This window comes from Gopherus evgoodei, chromosome 6, assembly GCF_007399415.2.
Source record: "Gopherus evgoodei ecotype Sinaloan lineage chromosome 6, rGopEvg1_v1.p, whole genome shotgun sequence".
NCBI lineage: Eukaryota > Metazoa > Chordata > Testudines > Testudinidae > Gopherus > Gopherus evgoodei.
In genome coordinates, this window is record NC_044327.1 from 7020447 (window position 1) to 7042640 (window position 22194).

Consider the following 22194-nt stretch of genomic DNA (forward strand, 5'->3'; position numbering starts at 1 on the left):
CTATCCTTTATTACCATTTCTTAGTGCATTCCGTAATGGAAAGTACCTGGTGAAATCACTTCCTCTTGTCCCCAGGTACCTTGGGGGGAAGCAACTTTATGAAGGAGAACCAGACTTATTTCAGCCAACTATTTTATAATTAGGATCACTTAAATTTTGCCATTCCTCAGTCTGAATGATTCTCTTTGGTCACTAGTAACAGAGGCTGTGAAAACATTAACAACTTCCTCCAGTGAAAGTACATTAGCTACTATATCTGACTTTTTGGCAGAAGGCTATTCACCTCTTCCTAATATATGGGGACCAGTTCTAGGACTATCTGTATGCAGCTTAGTCTTTTCACAATAGTACGTTAGTTCCCTGAAAAGTGGTTGAAATCCCATTTTTGCTCATGCAGACATTTTACCAAGATGCAAAAGGACTACTTCTCTTCTAAATATAACATAAAAGGCCACAGTCATTTTTGGTATAACAGGCACAACGCTATTCACTTCCATGGAGATGTTCCTGCTTATTGCATCAGTGAACCAAGCCCATATAATTTAGGATTCGTTTATGCTGAAATCATAGTGTTTATATTTTGCCTCTACACTTTACAAACCCTGAAGTTACATTAAACAAACTAAGCAAAAAGAAAGTAAACAGTATTCTGTGAAAATTAAGGCTTATGATAGACTCACTTTAAGGAAGTCCCCAAAGATGATTGGCTTTCTTACGAAGTAATCTGGGTCAACCGGGACTGCAAAATGTTTGCCTATGAATTAACATTCTAGATTAGATAGGTTTGTGTAACTTATATTTGCATGTCTAATATAATACAAATGGAGTAAGTTGATTTCCTTACTGGCCATTTCAGATAACATAGAATGAAAATACTGTTTATCTTCACTGTTGATGAGGCGGTCATGGAAGACTCTCTGACACTCATGGCAAAAAAGTCTGAAGATCTGTGTTTGGTCTCTGACTGCTCCAGGATCACACTGGAGAATGCCTGTGTGTACAGTACATGAATAACACTTTCACTAACATAACAAACTCTGATCATCGCTTTCTAAACAATCTTGAAATAAACCTTTTAAAAACATCAGAAAGCTAATTTATGATTGTGAAGGGAATTTCCTGGATCAATTGCAAAGGTTTAGTGGCAGCTGAAGGTTCTGAGTGCCTCAACAGGATCAGATGCTAATTAGAGAGAAATATATTGAAAAAAAGGTGTGTGTTACACCGAAAATTGAAGTACACATGAACAGCTAGAGAGCATGTTTACACAAGATGAGGTGGTTGTAGCAGGAAGGAAAGAAGGAGGTAATTAAATTGCAAGACCTGTCTCAGGCCTGATCTACACTACGCATTTAAACTGATTTTAGCAGCATTAAACCGATTTAACGCTGTACCTGTCCACACAACGAGGCCCTTTATATCAATATAAAGGGCTCTTTAAATCGGTTTCTGTACCCCTCACCGAGAGGAGTAGCGCTAAAATCGGTATTACCATATCGGATTAGGGTTAGTGTGGCCGCAAATCGACAGTATTGGCCTCCGGGTGGTATCCCACAGTGCACCATTGTGACCGCTCTGGACAGCAATCCGAACTCGGATGCAGTGGCCAGGTCGACAGGAAAAGCCCCGTGAACTTTTGATTTTCATTTCCTGTTTGCCCAGCGTGGAGCTTTGATCAGCACAGGTGGCGATGCAGTCCCAAATCCAAAAAGAGCTCCAGCATGGACCGTACGGAAGATATTGGATCTGATCGCTGTATGGGAGACAAATCTGTTCTATCAGAGCTCCGTTACAGAAGATGAAATGCCAAAGCATTTGAAAAAAATCTCCAGGCTATGATACAGAGTCCACGCAGCATGACAAGCGTAACGGAAAGCCAAAGAATGAAATGGATGCTCCTGGAGGGAGGGGTACTGAGGACTCCAGCTATCCCACAGTCCCCAGCAGTCTCCGAAAAGCATTTGCATTCTTGACTGAGCTCCCAATGCCTGTAGGGTCAAACACATTGTCCGGGGTGGTTCAGGGTATAGCTCGTCAATGTACCCCTCCCCCCCCTTGAAAGAAAAGGGAAAAAAATCGTTTCTTGACTTCTTTTAATGTCACCCTATGTCTACTGAATGCTGCTGGTAGACACGATGCTACAGCAGTGAAGAGCAGTATCCGCTCCCCTCCCCTCCCCTCGCCAGTGGCAGATGGTACAATATGACTGCTATCCGTCATCATCATCAGCCCGTGAGTGCTCCTGGCTGGCCTCAGGTGAGGCTGGCTGGGGGCGCCTGGGTAAAAATAGGAATGAATTCTGGTCATTCCCAGTAGATGGTACAGAACGGTTGGTAACCGTCCTCATCATAGCAACTGGAGGCTGAGCTTCATCAGCCCCCTCCCTTTCCTGTGTAAAGAAAAGATTCTGTACTGCCTGGACTATCATAGCAGCGGGAGGATGCCTCCCCCTCATTTTATCTCAGTAACAAGTCAGTGTTTCTTATTCCTGCATTCTTTGTTACTTCATCACACAAATGGGGGGGACACTGCCACAGTATCCCAGGAAGGTTTGGGGAGGAGGGAAGCAATGGGTGGGGTTGTTGCAGGGACACCCCCTAGAATGGCATGCAGCTCATCATTTCTGCGGGATCTGACACAGAGCGGCTGTGCTCTCTGGTTCTCTCATACACTGGTTCTCTAGTACATTTGCTCCATATTCTAGGCAGGACTGACTCTATTTTTAGGTACCATTAAGGAGGGATTGACTCGGGGAGTCATTCCCATTTTTGTCTTTGCGCCCCCAGCCGACCTCAGCCAGGGGCACCCATGATAGCAGCAGACAGTACAGAACAACAGATAACCGTCATCTCATCACCAATTTACAATGGTGCAGCAAACGGTACAGAACGACTGATAACCGTCTCTGCTGTCATGCAAAGGCAAATGAATGCTGCTGTGTAGCGCTGCAGTATCACCTCTGTCAGCGGCATCCAGTACACATACAGTGACAGTAAAAAAAAAGCTGAACGGGCTCCATGGTTGCCGCGCTATGGCGTCTGCCAGGGCAATCCAGGGAAAAAGGGCGCGAAATGATTGTCTGCCGTTGCTTTCCCGGAGGAAGGAATGAGTGACGACATTTACCAAGAACCACCCGCAACAATGACTTTCGCCCCATCAGGCACTAAATTCTCAACCCAGAATTCCAAGGGGCGGGGGAGACTGCGGGAACTATGGGATAGCTACGGAATAGCTACCGACAGTGCAACGCTCCAGAAATCGACGCTAGCCTCAGACCATGGACGCACACTGCCAAATTAATGTGCTTAGTGTGGCCGCGTGCACTCGACTTTATACAATCTGTTTTACAAAACTGGTTTATGTAAAATTGGAATAATCCTGTAATGTAGACATACCCTAAGTAAATACAGCAAAAGTACAAGAACAGGAATGAAGCAATCAAGCTCCTATTATTATGTATACAGAAACAGAGCTAAGAGCTGACTAGTTTCACAGAGATGGTGGCAAAAAATCACGACTGGAAAGTTAATAAAGGATATGGCCTATATAGGAGAAATCAGCAGAGTAAAAGTGGAGGGAATATTGAATGTATTATTATTGTTATTAATTCTAACAATATTGTATGTATACACCATCCACTAACATCATCCATTTCACACAAAACATCATAAAACTATTTATAATGTTCTTATTATATTTATAAAAATATCTACTGCACACAAGCACTGAAGTGAAACAGAAGCCAAGATTAAAATACTAGGGACATAAACTGGTTTTATGGATCAGACATCTAATCGAGTAGTTTGCCTCCAATATTGACAAGTGTCAGATGCTTCAGAGGAAGAATAAGACTTCCTCCCCAAAAAATACACCAAGCCCATTGTGTAGTATCATATGTGGAGGGAAAAAATTCCTTCTTGACTCCAGCAATCAATCATTTTATGCCCTGAAGCATAAGATTTGATTATCTTACTAGGTTAGCTTAGATAACCTAATAAATAATAAAACTGTCCTGCCATAGCAGTCTACCCTAAGTGAAGAATTCCTACAACTATTAATTCCACAGGTTGGCCATATGCTAAATTAAGTATTATTAGTTTTATTACTCTTCAATTTCTTTAGGGACTTTAGATGTCTGCTCATTCTTTTATTGTGGGGCAGGTAATAAAGGAAGAACAACTCCTTTTTTATTATGTCTTTCATAATTGTGAACAGTCTATTAAACTTACTCTAATTTTTCTCATTTAGAATCTGAATAATCCTAGTCCTCACAATCTCTTGTGCAGTGTGTAAATCCAATTATACTTCTTACAGTCGTTCGTGCCTTTCTCTGAGCTGTTTCACTTTCTTCTGTTTAGCTTTAGAAACAGCACAATCAATTATAGGGGAAACAAAACACAGAAACACAACTACATGAAAATGCAAAGGGGGGGAAGAAACAAATAGAGAAACTAGAACACCATTTATCCTCTCTAAGCAGCTACCAGATGCACACACCATCATCCAAAGTCTGCACATGAAGGGGTAAATGTTTGAAGACTTACTGATGTGCATGTAAACAGGAAAGTGAACGAACAGGATGCAGTGGTGCACATAATGGTAAGAAATGCTTTTAGGGATAAACAAAGCATGTGCATGCCTAAAGCCGGAGCATGCTCAACTGAGGCAGGTTGGGGACATGGCTCAGAAGACAAGCATGCGTAACTTAATTTTAAAGTCGTGCAGATGTCATTAGGCATATGCAGCTTAAGCCTGATAGCAAGAGACTTCATGAGGCTTATTGTCATGTCCTTGTAGACTGGTTAAAACACTGCCATGAAAAAGAGGTAGCAGCTGAATTAGGAATCACATGCACAGCATTTGTGTTTGAGAGAGAGAGAGACATAGTTTGGAAGGAAGAAGAGGAGAAGAAAGATACCAGACACAGATACTAGCAAAACTACTGCACCTGTCTGCACTAAGCCAGAGGAGGCCAATGAGAAAGAGAGAGAGAGAGAAGAGATGCTCATACCCTAAGAACAAGGTGTGCAGACTACATGGCAGAGAACCAGGCGATCCAGAGGAAGAAAATGAAAACACACATGCTCCACCATCTCTGTAAGAAGACTGAAGAGGGGAGAAGAGCCAGATCCGGCAGTGCTATGTCCTCTTTGTAGTAATCAAAGTCAACCTGGCTCTGGAATACCCAGCCACAAGGAAATTCCAGAAGATCATCAAAGACACTAGGGGTTTCAGACAGACAAGATGGATGAGGTAAGATATTTTATTAGACCAACTTCCACTGGTGAAAGAGACACGCCTTTCAGTTATACAGAGCTCTTCCTCAGTCAGCCAGCCACTTCCACAAGCACTGACCAACGCCAAGGCACCCTGCTTAATAGAACTAATCACTGTATTGTGGTAGCCTTCCTGGGGGGAGACAGAACCAAGACTGAGTTCCCCAAACAGTCTCCTCTCTCAAAGGAAAATAAGGTAAAGTGGATGTCTGTGCCTTCATCACTGGATTCAGGCGTCTCTCCTGTATCCAGCACCACCCCTCCCATTCTGTTTCCTGCCGTACTATTGTAGCACCAACAGCAGGAGTTTTTATCTAATACACTGGTGTTTTTCAAGGACTTTCCATTGACTGTTATGTATCTTAGGGCATGAGGAGGAATTACTCTAACTTACAATGACTCTGGGACCATTTCTCCCACTTTCACCAACAGCAGATGAGCATATTTTGCTTAGGGCTATTGGATGCAAAATACGCAATCTGAACTTACATAGTTCATTCACTCACTCAGCCACCTTCCTTAGAATCAATCAATCAGGCTTTGTGAGCAATTACACAGCTCCTGATTAATTTCTCCTACCTTTTGAACCAGGGCAAGGTTTGCCTCTTTCTGTATAATGTGGAAATTAGAGGAAATCATGATCTGCTCTTAGATATACTGCAAGCAGAAAAAATGGCTGAACAAAGAAATTATTTATTGCAAATTATATCCTTTGCCCTAGTAAATAATAAATTTCAGAAGATATAATACTGAGATAGAGACTGTGAACTGCTTAGAGAATCCTCGCTGGACAGAAAGACCACAGACACCTGAAACTACACTAGAGGAACTAGAAAAAATACGATGTCAAAACCAAACACATTTTACCTTGCACACACTTTGATAAATCACGTAAATTAAATACATAATGGGATTTTGCAGGTGTTGGGAGAAGATCAATGCTCATTCTTCGATATATTTCAACAGCAGCATCCACTATGCTTGTTGCAGTCTGCTTTACTGCTGGAGAGAATTCAGCCAAAAAGCCCTTTAAGATTGCCTACACCCAGAACAACAACACAAAAAATAAGAGACACTTTAGAACAAAACATAAGGGACATTTTCATTTTCTTTGCAGTCAGAACATGCTGAAAAGTTTGGTTTTTATTCAAATGAGCTGTGATTCCAATCTGTAATAATTTCAAGGAATTTAATTTGAAAAGTTTATCATAAAGACAAATGTAGCCAGAGCCGCACACACAAAAGAGGCTTTAATTTGACCAAGACTTAAAATAATGGGTACCCTAAAGTTAGACTCCTCAATCCAGGTTTAGACACCTCAATAAGTGGCTGGATTTTCCAAAGTGCAGAACACCCAGCGGCACTCAGTCAAGTATTGTAGGCTTAGCTGGGGTGGGAAGGGGAGAAGTTAGAGTGCTTTTCACTATGGCTCTTCCAGGCTGCGGGGCAGCATACTGGGAGCCACACAAGGGTGCGGTAAGTTGGAGCAGTCCCAGGGACAATGCTAATTTATGCTGATGTCCACGCCAAACCCAAGAACAGACAAGAATTACCTAAAAGCTACCCTTACTGCACTTCCAGAGTCCTCTTATGAGGCACAGCTTAGAAGCTGGCCCAAGGATCTCCTTGGCCAGAGGGTAGAGATGCAAAATAGAGTATTGAGTGATGGGTTAAAATTAGTGTGGAGGATAAAAAAGAAATTCACTGAGGGAAAATTAAATCAACCACCCCAAACAAATGTGACTTTTAAAAAAATATTTTGCTGAATCAAAAAAACCCCAACGCCTTCAAGTACATGAAAAAACAAATAAAGAACAACATCTGATCTATCAAAATAAAAAGAGTACTGATACTTGTTTGTCAAGAAGGTGTTGACTGAGTTACTGGAAACCAGTGACTACACAGAGACCCACTGTCCTTGGACAGAAAGGTGGCAGGATCAGACCCATAACAAGGAAAACTCCTAGAAAAAATATTAAGTTATGAGAGTGTTCCCAATAAGCTAGAAGCAGAGAACTATAATAAATATCACTATTTATCCATCCTTATGTTTGTTTAATTATGCATGGCAGCTATTGAATAACGCACACCTGTTAGACAATTTTTAGCCAAATTCAAATAATATGTTTACAGAAACTGAAGAGAAGAAGGAAATATTTAATGTTATATTTAAATAAAGAAAAAGACACTGAACACAACTGAAATAGAAGTACCTAAAAGGTTAATGACTAATCATTTTAAATATATGTTTCTGCCTGGCTCTATGGGCTTGATCCAAAGCTCACTGAAGTCAGTGGAAAGACGCCTCTTGACTTCAACGGGCTTTGGATCAGGCTCTTTGTGCACCTAGCCTCAGTCTACAAATACACATTTCAATTTGCCTTAAGAATTTGCAAAAGTTCCAATTTGACACATATTCTTGTCTAACTACAGGACCACATTGTGGAATGACAGAGTACACAGATGAATATGTTTTCGATCCCTTAGGGCCAAGCAGAAGTTGCTACTGACCTGAAAAATGTGTTTAAGGCTGTGCTCCGAGGGTGTTGGAAGGCAGAGCATGGCAAAGTGTCTTATGAAACGTGGAGTTACTGGATTACGACCACCGCCTGGGGGTGCACAAGCTGATGCAATCGTTACATCCTACAGAGGGGAAATTCAGGCACAATTTGCATCAAACAGAATACTTAGTAATTTGTTTAATCATGCAAACGCTGCTACTTATACATTTAGTACTCATAGCTTTAGCAAGCTACTGGCAAAGCAAATGTGATTTTCCCTCATCTCCACGTTTTTGTTGTTTTTTTTTACTGGTATTCAAAATAATTTATTTATGAAAGTCCTTCAAGCACAATAGCATGTCCCAGAATAGACATGGTCAGTGCTGGCCAGCTCATTACTCCTCTTTCCCTACTCTCCCCATATTTTGTGTCATACAGTCACACATAAGAGTAAAATTAAAAACAGCAGTTGAGTCCCACATCGTATAGCATTCCCACTGTGAGCTAAATTTTGATTGCACCCAACTGACCACACAGTCACAGGGCAGGGGAAAATAAGGAACCTCCCTTCCTATAGCATGGCTCATATGAGGCCCATGCAAAATTTCAGCTCCTGCACTCAGGAGAGCACAGGGGTTGCTACTGTGTTGCTCTCTCCTGGGAGCAATGGACCGAAAAAGGGGTGGAGAAGGCTGGGGAGTAGGCAGAGCCATGGCTGGAAGCAAAGTGAGGTATGCTGTAGTCACTTAAAGGCTAGAAGCAGCAAAGAGTCCTGTGGCACCTTATAGACTAACAGACGTATTGGAGCATGAGCTTTCGTGGGTGAATACCCACTTCATTGGATGCATGTCATCCGATGAAGTGAGTATTCACCCACAAAAGCTCATGCTCCAATACGTCTGTTAGTCTATAAGGTGCCACAGGACTCTTTGCTGCTTTTACAGATCCAGACTAACACGGCTACCCCTCTGAAACTTAAAGGCTAGACTAGACCACGCTCCTCACAGCATACCCAGGGAGCTCTGGGAGGCATTCTGTGGCAGGATATTTCCTGATGCTCCCTCAGGGTGTCACAGATACACACTCGATCAGCTAGGATTGTCAACATTCTACTCGCACAAAACACCCTTGCCCCACACTCTGCCCCGTCCCTTTTCCAAGGTCCTGCCCCTTCTCCAAGGCCCCACACTCAATCCCCCTCTCCCTCTGTTGCTCACTCCCCGCACCCTCACTCACTTTCTCATTTGCACCAGGCTGGCTCAGAAAGTTGGGCAGGGTGAGGGCTCTGGCTGGGGGTGCAGGAGGGGGCTCCAGGCTGAGGCAGTGGGTTGGTATGCGGGAGGAGGTGAGGGCTCCGGCTGGGGGTGTGGGCTCTGGGTTGAAGTGGGGATGAGGGGTTTGCAGTGCAGGAGGGAGCTCTAGGCTGAGAGTTCAGAGTCTGGAAAGGGGCTCTGGGCTGAGGCAGGGGGTTGGGATGTGGGAGGCAATATGGGCTCTGGGCTGGGGATGTGGGTTAATAGATTCATAGACTCTAGAACTGGAACGGACATCAAGAGGTCATCGAGTCCAGTCCCCTGCCCTCATGGCAGGACCAAATACTGTCCAGACCATCCCTGATAGATATTTATCTAACCTACTCTTAAATATCTCCAGAGATGGAGATTCCACAACCTTTCTAGGCAATTTATTCCAGTATTTAACCACCCTGACAGTTAGGAACTTTTTCCTAATGTCCAACCTAAATCTCCCTTGCTGCAGTTTAAGCCCATTGCTTCTTGTTCTATCCTTAGAGGCTAAGGTGAACAAGTTTTCTCCCTCCTTCTGATGACACCCTTTTAGATACCTGAAAACTGCTATCATTTCCCCTCTCAGTCTTCTCTTTTCCAAACTAAACAAACCCAATTCTTTCAGCCTTCCTTCATAGGTCATGTTCTCAAGACCTTTAATCATTCTTGTTGCTCTTCTCTGGACCCTCTCCAATTTCTCCACATCCTTCTTGAAAGGTGGTGCCCAGAACTGGCACAATACTCCAGTTGAGGCTTAACCAGCGCAGAGTAGAGCGGAAGAATGACTTCTCGTGTCTTGCTCACAACACACCTGTTTAATGCATCCCAGAATCATGTTTGCTTTTTTTTGCAACAGCATCACACTGTTGACTCATATTTAGCTTGTGGTCCACTATAACCCCTAGATCCCTTTCTGCTGTACTCCTTCCTAGACAATCTCTTCCCATTCTGTATGTGTGAAACTGATTGTTCCTTCCTAAGTGGAGCACTTTGCATTTGTCTTTATTAAACTTCATCTGCTTTACCTCAGACCATTTCTCCAATTTGTCCAGATCATTTTGAATTATGACCCTGTCCTCCAAAGCAGTTGCAATCCCTCCCAGTTTGGTATCATCTGCAAACTTAATAAGCGTACTTTCTATGCCAACATCTAAGTCGTTGATGAAGATATTGAACAGAGCCAGTCCCAAAACAGACCCCTGCGGAACCCCACTTGTTATACCTTTCCAGCAGGATTGGGAGCCATTAATAACTACTCTCTGAGTACGGTTATCCAGCCAGTTATGCACCCACTTTATGGTAGCTCCATCTAAATTGTATTTGCCTAGTTTATCGATAAGAATATCATGTGAGACTGTATCAAATGCCTTACTAAAGTCTAGCTATACCACATCCACCGCTTCTCCCTTATCCACAAGATTCGTTATCCAATCAAAGAAAGCTATCAGATTGGTTTGACAGGAGTTGTTCTTTACAAATCCATGCTGGCTATTCCCTATCACTTCCCAAGTGCTTGCAGATGATTTCCTTAATTACTTGCTCCATTATCTTCCCCGGCACAGAAGTTAAACTAACTGGTCTGTAGTTTCCTGGGTTGTTTTTATTTCCCTTTTTATACATGGGCACTATATTTGCCCTTTTCCAGTCTTCTGGAATCTCTCCCATCTCCCATGATTTTCCAAAAATAATAGCTAGAGGCTCAGATACCTCCTCCATTAGCTCCTTGAGTATTCTAGGATGCATTTCATCAGGTCCTGGTGACTTGCAGGCATTTAATTTTTCTAAGTGATTTTTAACTTGTTCTTTTTTTATTTTATCTTCTAAACCTACCCCCTTCCCATAAGCATTCACTATGTTAGGCATTCCTTCAGACTTCTCAGTGAAGACCGAAACAAAGAAGTCATTAAGAATCTCTGCCATTTCCAAGTTTCCTGTTACTGTTTCTCCCTCCGGGGTGGAGCCAGAAATGAGGGGTTCAGGGTGCGGGAGGGGGCTTCTGGCTGGGGTAGGGGGTTGAGGGCTCCAGCTGGGGTTGCAGGCTCTGGTGTGGGACTGAGGATGATGGATTTGGAGTACAGGAGCAGGCTCTGGGCTGGGACCGAGGGGTTTGGAGGGCGTGAAGGAGATCAGGAGTTGGGGCATGGGCGGGAAGGGTGTGAGGGCTCCAGCTGGAGGTGTGCGCTCTGAGGTGGGGCTAAGGATAAGGGGTTCGGAATGTGGGAGGAGGCTCCAGGCTGGGATCGAGGGGGTATCAGTGCTAGGGCAGGTGGATGGGGCGTGGGAGGGAGCCAGGGGTGCAGGCTCCTGGCTGTGCCTACCTCAGGCAGCTCCCTGAAGCAGCAGCATGTCCCCTCTCCAGCTCCTAAGTGGAGACACAGCCAGATGACTCTGTGCACTGCCTCATCCGCAGGCACTGCTCCTGCAGCTCCCATTGACACTGGTTCCCGACCAATGGGAGCTGCAGAGCTGGTGCTTGGGTAGCACACTGAGCCCCCTGGTTGCCCCTATGCCTGGAAGCTGGAGCGGGGGACATGTCACTGCTTCCAAGTGCCGCAGGGAGCCTGCCTTATCCCCCATTGCACCGCTGACTGGACTTTTAACGGCCCGGTCAGAGGTGCTTACTGGAGCTGCCAGGGTCTCTTTCACTCAGAACACCCAGTCAAAAAAACAGACACCTAGGAACCCTACTCAATATGGGGAGGGGGGTCGTAGCTAAATTCCATACTTTTCCCCTATATTGTATGTATGTCTACTACATTACTACAGCTTAAACTTGAAATCCTTTGGCAGAAGCTATACAATGTGAGAAGAAAGGAAATTTATTTCTGAATGACAGTAAAAGGTTGTCCAGTTTCAAAATCACTCTGGGCAACCTAACCTTCTGCTGTTATCCTATGAACAGTACATATGTTGGGTGGTGAGACTGTGACACCAGAAAGAATTCAGCCAAACAAACTGTACACTTGACTTCAATCTATATACTAGTCAAAAATGGCATAAAAGTCTTGGCTGATTTTTCTTAACAGTTCAGTCTGCTCCGAAATGTTTTGATAATCTGTATAAATGCTGGGTTTCAAATGATGACTCAGTTACTAAACTAAGAGCAGGACTTCTGCAGAAAAGGAGCTGGGGATTACAGTGGATGAGAAGCTGGATATGAGTCAGCAGTGTGCCCTTGTTGCCAAGAAGGCTAACGGCATATTGGGCTGTACTAGTAGGAGCACTGCCAGCGGATCAAGGGAAGTGATTATTCCCCTCTATTCGGCACTGGTAAGGCCACGCCTGGAGTACTGAGTCCAGTTTTGGTCCCCCCACTTCAGAAGGGATGTGGACAAATTGGAAAGAGTCCAGCGGAGGGCAATGAAAATTATTAGGGGGCTGGGGCACATGATTTATGAGGAGAGGCTGAAGGAACTGGGCTTATTTAGTCTGCAGAAGAGAAGAGTGGGAGGGGATATGATAGCAGCCTTCAACTACCTGAAGGGGGGTTCCAAAGAGGATGGACCTCGGCTGTTCTCAGTGGTGACAGATGACAGAACAAGAAGCAGTGGTCTCAAGCTGCAGAGGGGGAGGTCTAGGTTGGATATTAGGAAACATTATTTCACTAGGAGGGTGGTGAAAAACTGGAATGGGTTACCTAGGGAGGTGGTAGAATCTCCATCCTTAGAGATTTTAAGGCCCGGTTTGACAAAGCCCTGGCTGGGATGATTTAGTGGTCCTGCTTTGAGCAGGGGATTGGACTAGATGACCTCCTGATGTCTCTTCCAACCCTAATATTCTATGATTCTATGAACTCTAATAGTGAGTAGCTGCTCAGGCAGAGACAAACTGAACAGTATATTTTAGAAAAAGCAAGAGAGGTGGAGGGGAGAAGAGAAATGCCTGATTAGCCAACTGAAGAATTATGAGGTTCTCTTTATATCTCAAAATGAATTTCAAACTTCACTCCTTCATTAGACATGGAACATAGCTTTATGCTTAAGGGGGAAAGCTGGAAATCAGAACTGCTACATTCTAGTTCCAGCCTCGCCCTTAACTCACTGTGGAGCAAGAGGGAAATCACTTAACTTTTGAGTTCCTCTGTTTTCCCTTATCTAAAGTGGCAATAACAATATTTATCAACAGATGTATTGTGAGGCTTAATTAATTCATTTCACTTGTAAAAAGCTATGAAATCTTTGAATAAAATACTCTGCAGAAGAGTATAGTATATTGTATTCCAGAAAAAATAATACATCATTAAACTTGCAAAGTGAAAGCACCCAAGAGGCAGAAAAGCCATAGGTAAGGTCACTTATCAAACTTGATCTCTGCTCCCTTAACACAGGAAAGCATACAATATAGGAAGAAAATCCTTGCAAACTAAATTTGCTCATAAGATTTGCCAAACACTGTGCAAATCAAAACAGTTGTGCTTTGCACAGCTCTACTTATAACATGTTCCTATAGCTTATGATATGGACCCTTTGCACTGCTGAAGCATCAGTAAGGTGCTAAATACCTGCCGTGACAGCTGAGGATCCTCCATGTCTTGGGGGGAATCTAGGAGGTGTAGAGCCGGTCTAGCCAATTCTATACTACACATCATGTAGGGACATGCCAGGTATAGGCTTGACAAAGCCCTGGCTGGGATGATTTAGCTGGGGTTGGTCCTGCTTTGAGCAGGAGGTTGGACTAGATGACCTCCTGAGGTCCCTTCCAACCCTGATATTCTATGATTCTATGATAGGGGGGTATGGCCATAGAGCACTTCTATGGTGGACAGTCCCTTGAGGCAAAAGCCAATCAGAATAGAGTACAGCAGTCCTGAGACTACTCCACTCTACACCTGAACCAGGGCCATTGTAGAGAAGACCCCAGAATCAGGAAGCTGCAGATGCCTTTGTAGCTTCTCAGCTAAGGAATCTGCCTCTTCATCTTTTGAAAACAGTTTTTGACACAAAAAGTTAAAATAACATTTGTTTTAACATTGCTTTTTGACAGTCCCTTCTTCAGTCTATTTGGAGTTTAGGCATATCAAAAGACTTAGCCCACAATTGTAAAAACAACCCTAGGTCCAACTGTCAGCTTCTGGCAGCTGAAGAATGGAATTCTCTCTCATCAAATTCTTGGCTTGTGGCTGAAGGCAGAGGAATGTACACTATATTGCAAGGAAGGAAAGAAGAAAGACGTACTGGCTAGTATTAGAGTCACTATTTAGAGAGAGGGGCTAAGTCCAGAAACGGACACCTATGCAAACACCTTCAAGGATTGTTAGAAGAAAATCTCAGACCCTCATTTCCTGAACTGATAGAAGCTTGAAAGCTACAGGGGCAGCCGGTACTTCACACTGTTCTCATGTTGTTGCCTCAAGGAGCAGTGATAACATGCTTCAGAGGGAAATATGTCCTCCTTGGACAGACGTGGTACCCATGCTAACGGGGCTAACTGGCAGGCAATGCAGAGGGATGAAAATGGAAGTGTTCTGGAGGATCACACACACACACACACACACACACACACACACACACACACACCTCAATACTTTGGAGTCTGAATACAAAGGTACTTTTAAAAAATCTAAGTGATGTTTAGAAGCAATGCAGAGTTAGAGCATATTAACCGTACACAAAGAATACAATTAACTTTATCAAATTCACAGCATAGTTAGATAATCTAAAAGCTGGAATGACCTGTATTTCTTTCCAAAATAGTTTCTCTCTGTCATAGAAACCTCCAAAATCTTGGTACTGCCGAAGTAGCTCAATGGGAGGCTGAGAACCATACCGATCCAATTTAGGCATGTTTAGATCATCCACAAAAATAACAACTCTTTTGTTTCCTGGTGCTCCTAAGAAATAACAATATAAAAGGCAGACAAATCAGTGCTGGTACTTTCCACTTATGAAATAAAAATTCTAGGTGCAAAAATAATGTCTTAGGCTATTTACACTGAGCCCTGGTCTACATTACAAATTTACGGCAGAATAACTGTGTCGCTCACACCCCTGACCTATGATTATATTGACCTATGCGTGGTGTAGACAGCGCTATGTTGCCAGGAGGGCTCCTCCACTTGACACAGCTACTGCCTCTCAGGGAGGTGGAATACCTACGCCAACAAGAGAAGCTCTCCCATTGGCATAGGTAGCGTCTTCAGTAAGTGCGACAGCAGCACAGCTCTACCAGGCACAACTTCAAAGTGTTGACTCTACAGCCACTTTTAGAGTATTAGCATGAGCCCCACCAGCCCAAGTCTGTTGACCCAGGCTGGAGGCTTGCTCCAAAATGCTGAGAAGACACTATGGAGGTGCCTTAGCAGCTCCACAGTTAAGGTTGCACTGCGTTTCCCACTTAAATTGTTTTGTGAATTCTTAAACTGCTCATAGAAATCATTCTTAAACATGTTCTGTTTCAAGAAGGAGAACACACTTTCATTTTTCCAGGTACTCATCACACTCTTCAGAGCCTTCTTTGCAGAACTTTGCAAGACATTAAATCACTCTCGTTGGAAATTTTTCCAGAGACCTTAACGGTTTTTTGGGGTCCCTAGAAGGTCGCAATATCAAAAATACCAAATTTCAAACAGGACTTCAGCCTAAAAAAATGCCCAACACAGGGTAATTTATTGGGAAAACTCAAAATACAGTTATTGGTCTTCTTCATCACAAACCTGTTTAATATTTTGCCATGAAGACCGATGAAGCATTGCATCTTCATGGAGGATTTATTTCCACACACATTGCCTCCACAGCTCACTGCCATGTTTCCCCTGGTTCCAAGGCTTCATCCCTTGGTAGCTCTTCACCCTAGATGCCGCTGAGCCATCCTTGCCCCTGCCAGTTCACTGTCTTGAACATGAAAACATTCCACACTGGAAGTCCCAGGCTGACATATCAAACTAGATCCATTAGACCGGGTCTACAGTCTGATGATCCACAGGATACGGGCCAGACAGAGCTACAAGCTCTGCTTCTGAGGCAGCATTGGCTACATGACTCCCATCCTCCCAGTCTACTGCCTCCATGTCTTAACCCATATTACACATAATGGACATGATGGGGGTAGGGAAAGGGAGAGAGCTGCCGAGAAAGTTGCTTGAGAAGTAGAACCTGCAGCTCCACTAGGGAGCCAGCTCATCTCTCTGAAAAACCTTTTGCAGTTTGCTGGGAGAATCTATCAGACTGAAATTACAACAGCCAAGGATTATCATTACCATTTAGTCATGGAGGTCACAGCAGTCACAGATTCTGTGACTTTACTGGACCTCTCTGACTTCTTTGGCTGTCAGGGGCTGAAGCCAGGGCTGTGCACCCCTGCCCTGCAACTGGGGCTGGAACCAGGACCCTGCAAGCAGGGGTTGTAGCCAGGCCCTGCTTCATGGCCTGGGCTGCATCAGGGACCGTGTGCCTCCCTTGTGCCGTCCCAGGGCCGTGTGCAGTTCCATCCCCCCACCGGCTGTGGCCAGCTCCAGAGCCGTGGCTGTGCCCCTCACTTCAAGCCCCAGTCTCGCGGCTTCCACCGGGGGCTGCAGTAGAGGCTGTGAGCCCACCTCGCGGCTTCCCAAGGCTGTACACTCCCCTCCCCCAGCTGCGGCTGGGGCTTGGTGGGGACTGCGGCTGGGGCTGCGCACCCGTCCTGCAGCTGTGGTCATCTCCAGAGTGGGGGATGTGTGCCCTCCACGGCTCTGCCCCCTGCCATGGCAGCGGGATTGGCCTGTCAGTCCTTCCCCATCCACCCCATGGGACTCCCTTCCTCCCCTCTACCTAGCCCTGTCCCCTTGGTATTTTTAGTAAAGTCACAGACAGGTCATGGCTTCATGAATTTTTATTTATTGCCCGCGACAAAACCTTAGCCTTAATTATCATATTGCAGGGATGCTGGTGTTTGGGGCCAGGGGGTTCAGGAGCAGGCCTGGGCATTGGGGCTCCTACCTGACTCCCTAGCATCTTCTGCACACTTACCCCAACTTCTCTACTTAGACCAGATCCATGGCTCCCAATGCCTTGCCCAGCTCCCTAGTTCCATGGCCTCCTTCCATCCCCTACTCCTCTACACTGTATTCTACACTGAAATAATTTTAATATTCATGTATTTTATTTACATTTAAGAATCCACAACGTACACATCATATTCCCTATAATCACACTCAAACATACAACCCGATCTCTGACCGTATACTTTTTCATGTTCACATACAAATAATACATTGTAGATTTGGCAGTAAACATATGCATCTTAATCTATCCGAAGTCAGAGTTCAGGAGGTGCATGTGAGTACAATTACAAAGAAGGGGATGTTTGCACTGTGGGTGGTTAAATCTTAAAACTGAAAGGAAATTTGCTGTGGAGTGGAAGAGTCTATAATTGTGTTTAGTTATTGTGAACTGAGGTTGGAAAAGGTCTGAACTGAGGTTGGTGTGGATGTTGTTGAAATATACTTGAGCAAACTTAACTCTGATAAAAGATGTTTTCAGTGTGGAAAATGTAAATGCATCATTCAAGAATCCCCTCATAAATCATTATATATGATAACTTTTCACACTACTCAATATTATAACAGCTGTTAACAGATTTTAAAGCTTTTGTACTTCAATATTGCCCTCAAGTGTAAGACTGCAAGAACGACATCGTTTAATGAGAGAACTGAAGCTTCACTTGTTCTATTCCAATTTAACAATAAGTTTTCCTTGAAGTTAGCCCTCAGAAACATCATACTTTGAACTAAAATACCATACATACTTTTTTACATTACTGCAATTAAGATAAGCAAATAAATAGTTAAAAATCATTACCTAAAATATTTTTTCTTTTCTTTTCTAATTTGGACTCGATAATCTCTTGTGTTCTAGCAGATGATGTCTGAGCAGAGAAGTTTAGGTAAACAGGAACATAGCCTGCTTCTTCTTGTATTCGGTTTAGCAATCCCCTTGCAACTACAGACTTTAATTACAAAAAATAAGTAATAGTAACTTCATTATACACATACACACTCTTTATGATTCTATTATGCAATCACTTTGGTAAACTGCACAGTCCTGCAACAAATAATATAATGCAATTAATCAAATGAGTAGAACAGTGGGCCAGATCCTACTTCCACTCTCAGCCTCCCTCCGATGACCCTCTCTAGCTCCATAAGAGCAGAGTGAGTACCCCTGAAATCTATCCTTGGACTATAGAAGCCACTGCTCTTTCCTGCACTGGTTTTTAGAAAGAGAGACCTATCTCATAGAAGTGAAATGGAGCCTGATCATTGAGTCTAGCCCCCTGCCTTCACTAGCAGGACCAAGTACTGATTTTGCCCCAGACCCCTAAGTGGCCTCCTCAAGGATTGAACTCATAACCTTGGGTTTCACAGGCCAATGCTCAAACCACCAAGCTATCCCTCCCTGTAGCCTGATTGCTGCTTAGGCACAAAGGAATCACCATACTAGATCGAACCAGGCTCCATCATCACTCTAGTTTAGTATCTCATCTCTGATGGTGATCAGTATTAGCTGCTTCAGAGAAAGTATGTGCTTGCAGTATGCGGTTATATGATAACCTGCCTGCAGGTAAAGTTTCCCTCTAACTCTCAATAGTTAGAGTTTAGTTTTTATTTTTATTAGTTTCCATTTTCCCTTCTTGTGGATTCTAACGTCGTGTTTGCTTTTCTGACTGCTACTGCACACTGAGCAGAGCTCTTCATTAAGCTGTATGAAATGATGCCAAGGCTCCTAACTTAAACTGTTTGTTAATTTAGAAGCCAGCAAGGTGTACAGGTAGTTCAAATTATTCCCTCCACTGATCATTACTTTGCATTTGTCAACACTGAATTTCCTCTGCCATCATGTTGCCTATTCACTGAGCTGGGTCAGGTCCCACGAAGTTCCTTAGTCTTCTCTAGTTCTGACTTATTTAAATAATTCTGCATCATCTGCAAAGCTGGACACCTAACCTTTCACCAGGTATTAAACAACACAGGACCTAATATGGAACCTTGAAGCACCCTGATGTTAACCCTTTGCTATGACAAAAATTGCCCATTTATTTCCACTCTTTGGTTTCTGTCTCGTAGCAAGTTTATGATCCATGACAATACTTCGACTCTCAAACCCTGACTGCTTATTTTCTTTAGCAACTTCTTCTGTGGGACTGTCAAAGACCAAATAAATTATGTCAACTAGTTCTCCTTTATCCACTGTTTTTGGCACTTTCAGAGAATTCTAGCAGATCAGTGAGGCTCAATTTTCCTTTGCAGAAACCTTGCTGATTAGACACTATCGTATTATCATTTCCTAAATATGTCATAATTCTGTTTGTAATTACTGTTTTAAACAATGTAGCAGATATAAAAGTAAAGGTTGGCCTGCAGTTCCCTGGATCGTTCCAAGCACCTTTTAAAAAATATAGATGCAACATTCGCTACCCTCCAATCATCCAGCACAGTAGGAGATTTTAATGGGACATTTCATATTTTAGCTAGCTGCTCAGACAGTTTTTTCTTAAATTCCTTCAGAACTCTTGGGTTAAAATCACCTGGACCAAGTAACTTTTTGCTTTTTAATTCATCTGTTTGTTCCAGCCCCTTTTCTTTAGATGTCTGATTCTTTAATAGTGCATGATCAGTGTTACTGGAAAAGAGTAGTTCTGGGATTGGTATGTCCCCACCATCTTCTGTGGTGAAGACTGACAGTAAAACAATCGCTTAGCTTCTGCATCTTAAGAATCCACCCACCAACCAGCTGCCCAATCACCTCTCCTCTCCCCTCCCCTCCCCCTAACCTCAGGAATCCCCAAACCCGTATCCCAAATGCAATTTCCTAACAGCTCTGTCTTAATTAATACTAAATGTAATTCCTTTGATTGGCTGAGTGAAGGTAGGCCCTATATTCAACTCGGTGCCCTTTCTCTGTCTGTCTGTAATGCCACAACTTTTGAAAACCACTTCAGATCAATTCTAGAACTTCAGGGAAGATTCTAGGCAACAACAGGCAGAACCATACTGATTTTGGTGAAAAGCATGATTTCCACTAAAATCACTGTTTGGCCCATCAGGATACAGGGCTCAGGCAGTGACCTCAGAGAGGCCTGTAGAATGGGAGCAGAGTCACTTGGATACAGGGGTGCAGATAGTGATCTTACAGAGGTCTGTGGGAAAGGAGCAGAGTCACTTGGATACAGGGGTAAGGCCGCCACCTCAAGGTTAGGGTGAGAGTGAGGGCAGATTCCTCTCCCCTCTCTGGTCACCCCACCCTCACCACCCAGCCAGACCTCTTGCTCTTGCTCCTTTCAGGCGCTCTCCAACCGGGCCTCTTGCACCCCACCCCCACTCTGGTCAGGCCCCTACTGATTTGGGGGATAATCTGTCAATCTGAAAACTGGAAAAGTTTGATTTTAGTGGACATCAGAATTTTCCAATTGTCACCTAAATCAGCGGGCTCTGACCAGGGTTGGGGGTAAGGGGAGGGAGTTGAGGGATCCTGCTCTAGTGGGGGTGAGGGTCTGGCAGGGTATACAGCTGATAGGTAACCAAGTGTGTGATGCTCCAGCGTTAATCAAGTGACCCTACTGCTATCCAAAGGATTCTTACCTTGCCGACCCCAGTAATTCCTGTGAGCAATACAGAATGTCTGACAGCTAACAATTTTTCCATCAGGTAGCCATAACGCACAGTGTCCGTGGTTGGAACAAGCATTTCAAAAAATGGCACTTGTCTGCTGTACTTGAAAGTAGGTATAACCCTCTCCCAGAGTTCCAGTCGTCTACTATCAAAATCCATGTAAACACTCCACAGATCTCCAGAGGTTGGAAGCTAGAAGGACAAAATAATCCTAAACAGTACTTCATAATAATAATAAAAAGATTATATTTTAAAATACAAATGCCTTTACATCTCTGCATTCTCCATTGACATGTAGTAAATCGGTAATTGAATTTCCATTTTTTCCATGCTGTTCTCTATTCAGCTATTGCCCAAACCGAATGCAGAATCTTATATTTAACCATTTTAGTAATTCTTTATAATGAATAGCATGCAGGCACTATGCCCATCTGGTTCCATACAAAAATGGCACCAAACTGAAAAGTATTTGATTGATTGAATGACTAAGTATTAAAGGCAGCCTTGCTTGCTGGATCACTGGCACTGAGGACTGCCTCACCTTTGTGAAGATATCTGTGGAGGAGTGTCAGCTGATGGGGGTGCTGCAGAGAGGCCAACAAACCACCCACACTCTGAACCTCTTCCTTCAGGAGAGCAAAGCTCCATGAACTGGCATTAATCTGGCAGAGCTCCTCTTTTGTGGCTCCTGAGATGATCTCCTTACAGCTGAAGCACCATCTCACCATCTGCTTGGCCTGCTTCCTCAGCTCCACCACTTGGGGTAGTGCTGAAACACAAGCAAGGAGCCAGCCCAGTGGGCCCATTCCCAGAAAAAAAAATGGTTACCCACCTTTTAGTAACTGTTGTTCTTCGAGATGTGTTGTTCATGTCCATTCAAAGTAGGTGTGCGCGCGCCACGTGCACACCAGCCGGAAGATTTTCCCTTAGCAGCGTCTGTGTAGGGTCAGCCCAGGCACCCCCTGGAGTGGCACCACCATGGCGCCCTATAAAGGGGCCTACCGTCCCTCCACCCCCTCAGTTCCTTCTTGCCGGCACTCCGACAGAGGGGCAGGAGGCTGGGTGTTGGAATGGACATGAACAACACATCTTGAAGAACAACAGTTACTAAAAGATGAGTAAAAGACGGTTACTCACCTTTGTAACTGTTGTTCTTCGAGATGTGTTGCTCATATCCATTCCAGTTAGGTGTGCGCATGCTGCATACATGTTCGTCGGAAGATTTTTACCCTAGCAACCCGCGGTGGGTTGGCTGGGTAGCCCCCTGGAGTGGCGCTGCCATGGTGCCGGATATGTACCCCTGCCGACCCAACCGCTCCTCAGTACCTTTTGCCGCTTACTCCGACAGTGGGGAAGGAGAGTGGGTTTGGAATGGATATGAGCAACACATCTCGAAGAACAACAGTTACAAAGGTGAGTAACCGTCTTTTCTTCTTCCAGTGCTTGCTCATATCCATTCCAGTTAGGTGATTCCCAAGCCTTACCTAGGCGGTGGGGTCAGAGTGAGATGTCGCAGAGTGTAATACTGCGGCTCCAAAGGCTGCATC

At 44.1% G+C, this 22194-nt stretch overlaps 1 protein-coding gene across 8 annotated transcripts in view; it reads right to left on the bottom strand.

Annotated features, from left to right (window-relative positions):
* The window catches only part of DNAH6 (dynein axonemal heavy chain 6), a 220717-nt gene that overhangs the window by 103913 nt on the left and 94610 nt on the right, over positions 1-22194 (bottom strand). For 7 of the 8 annotated variants that reach the window (XM_030566691.1, XM_030566692.1, XM_030566696.1 and 4 more), the window contains 7 exons: positions 20618-20839; positions 17838-17985; positions 14736-14893; positions 7788-7919; positions 6144-6315; positions 845-991; positions 681-754 (listed from right to left, as the gene is read on the bottom strand). In XM_030566691.1, the coding sequence (XP_030422551.1) occupies positions 681-754; positions 845-991; positions 6144-6315; positions 7788-7919; positions 14736-14893; positions 17838-17985; positions 20618-20839 (1053 nt within the window). The remainder of the gene's footprint in view (positions 1-680; positions 755-844; positions 992-6143; positions 6316-7787; positions 7920-14735; positions 14894-17837; positions 17986-20617; positions 20840-22194) is intronic. The other variant, XM_030566695.1, reaches the window with a different exon arrangement.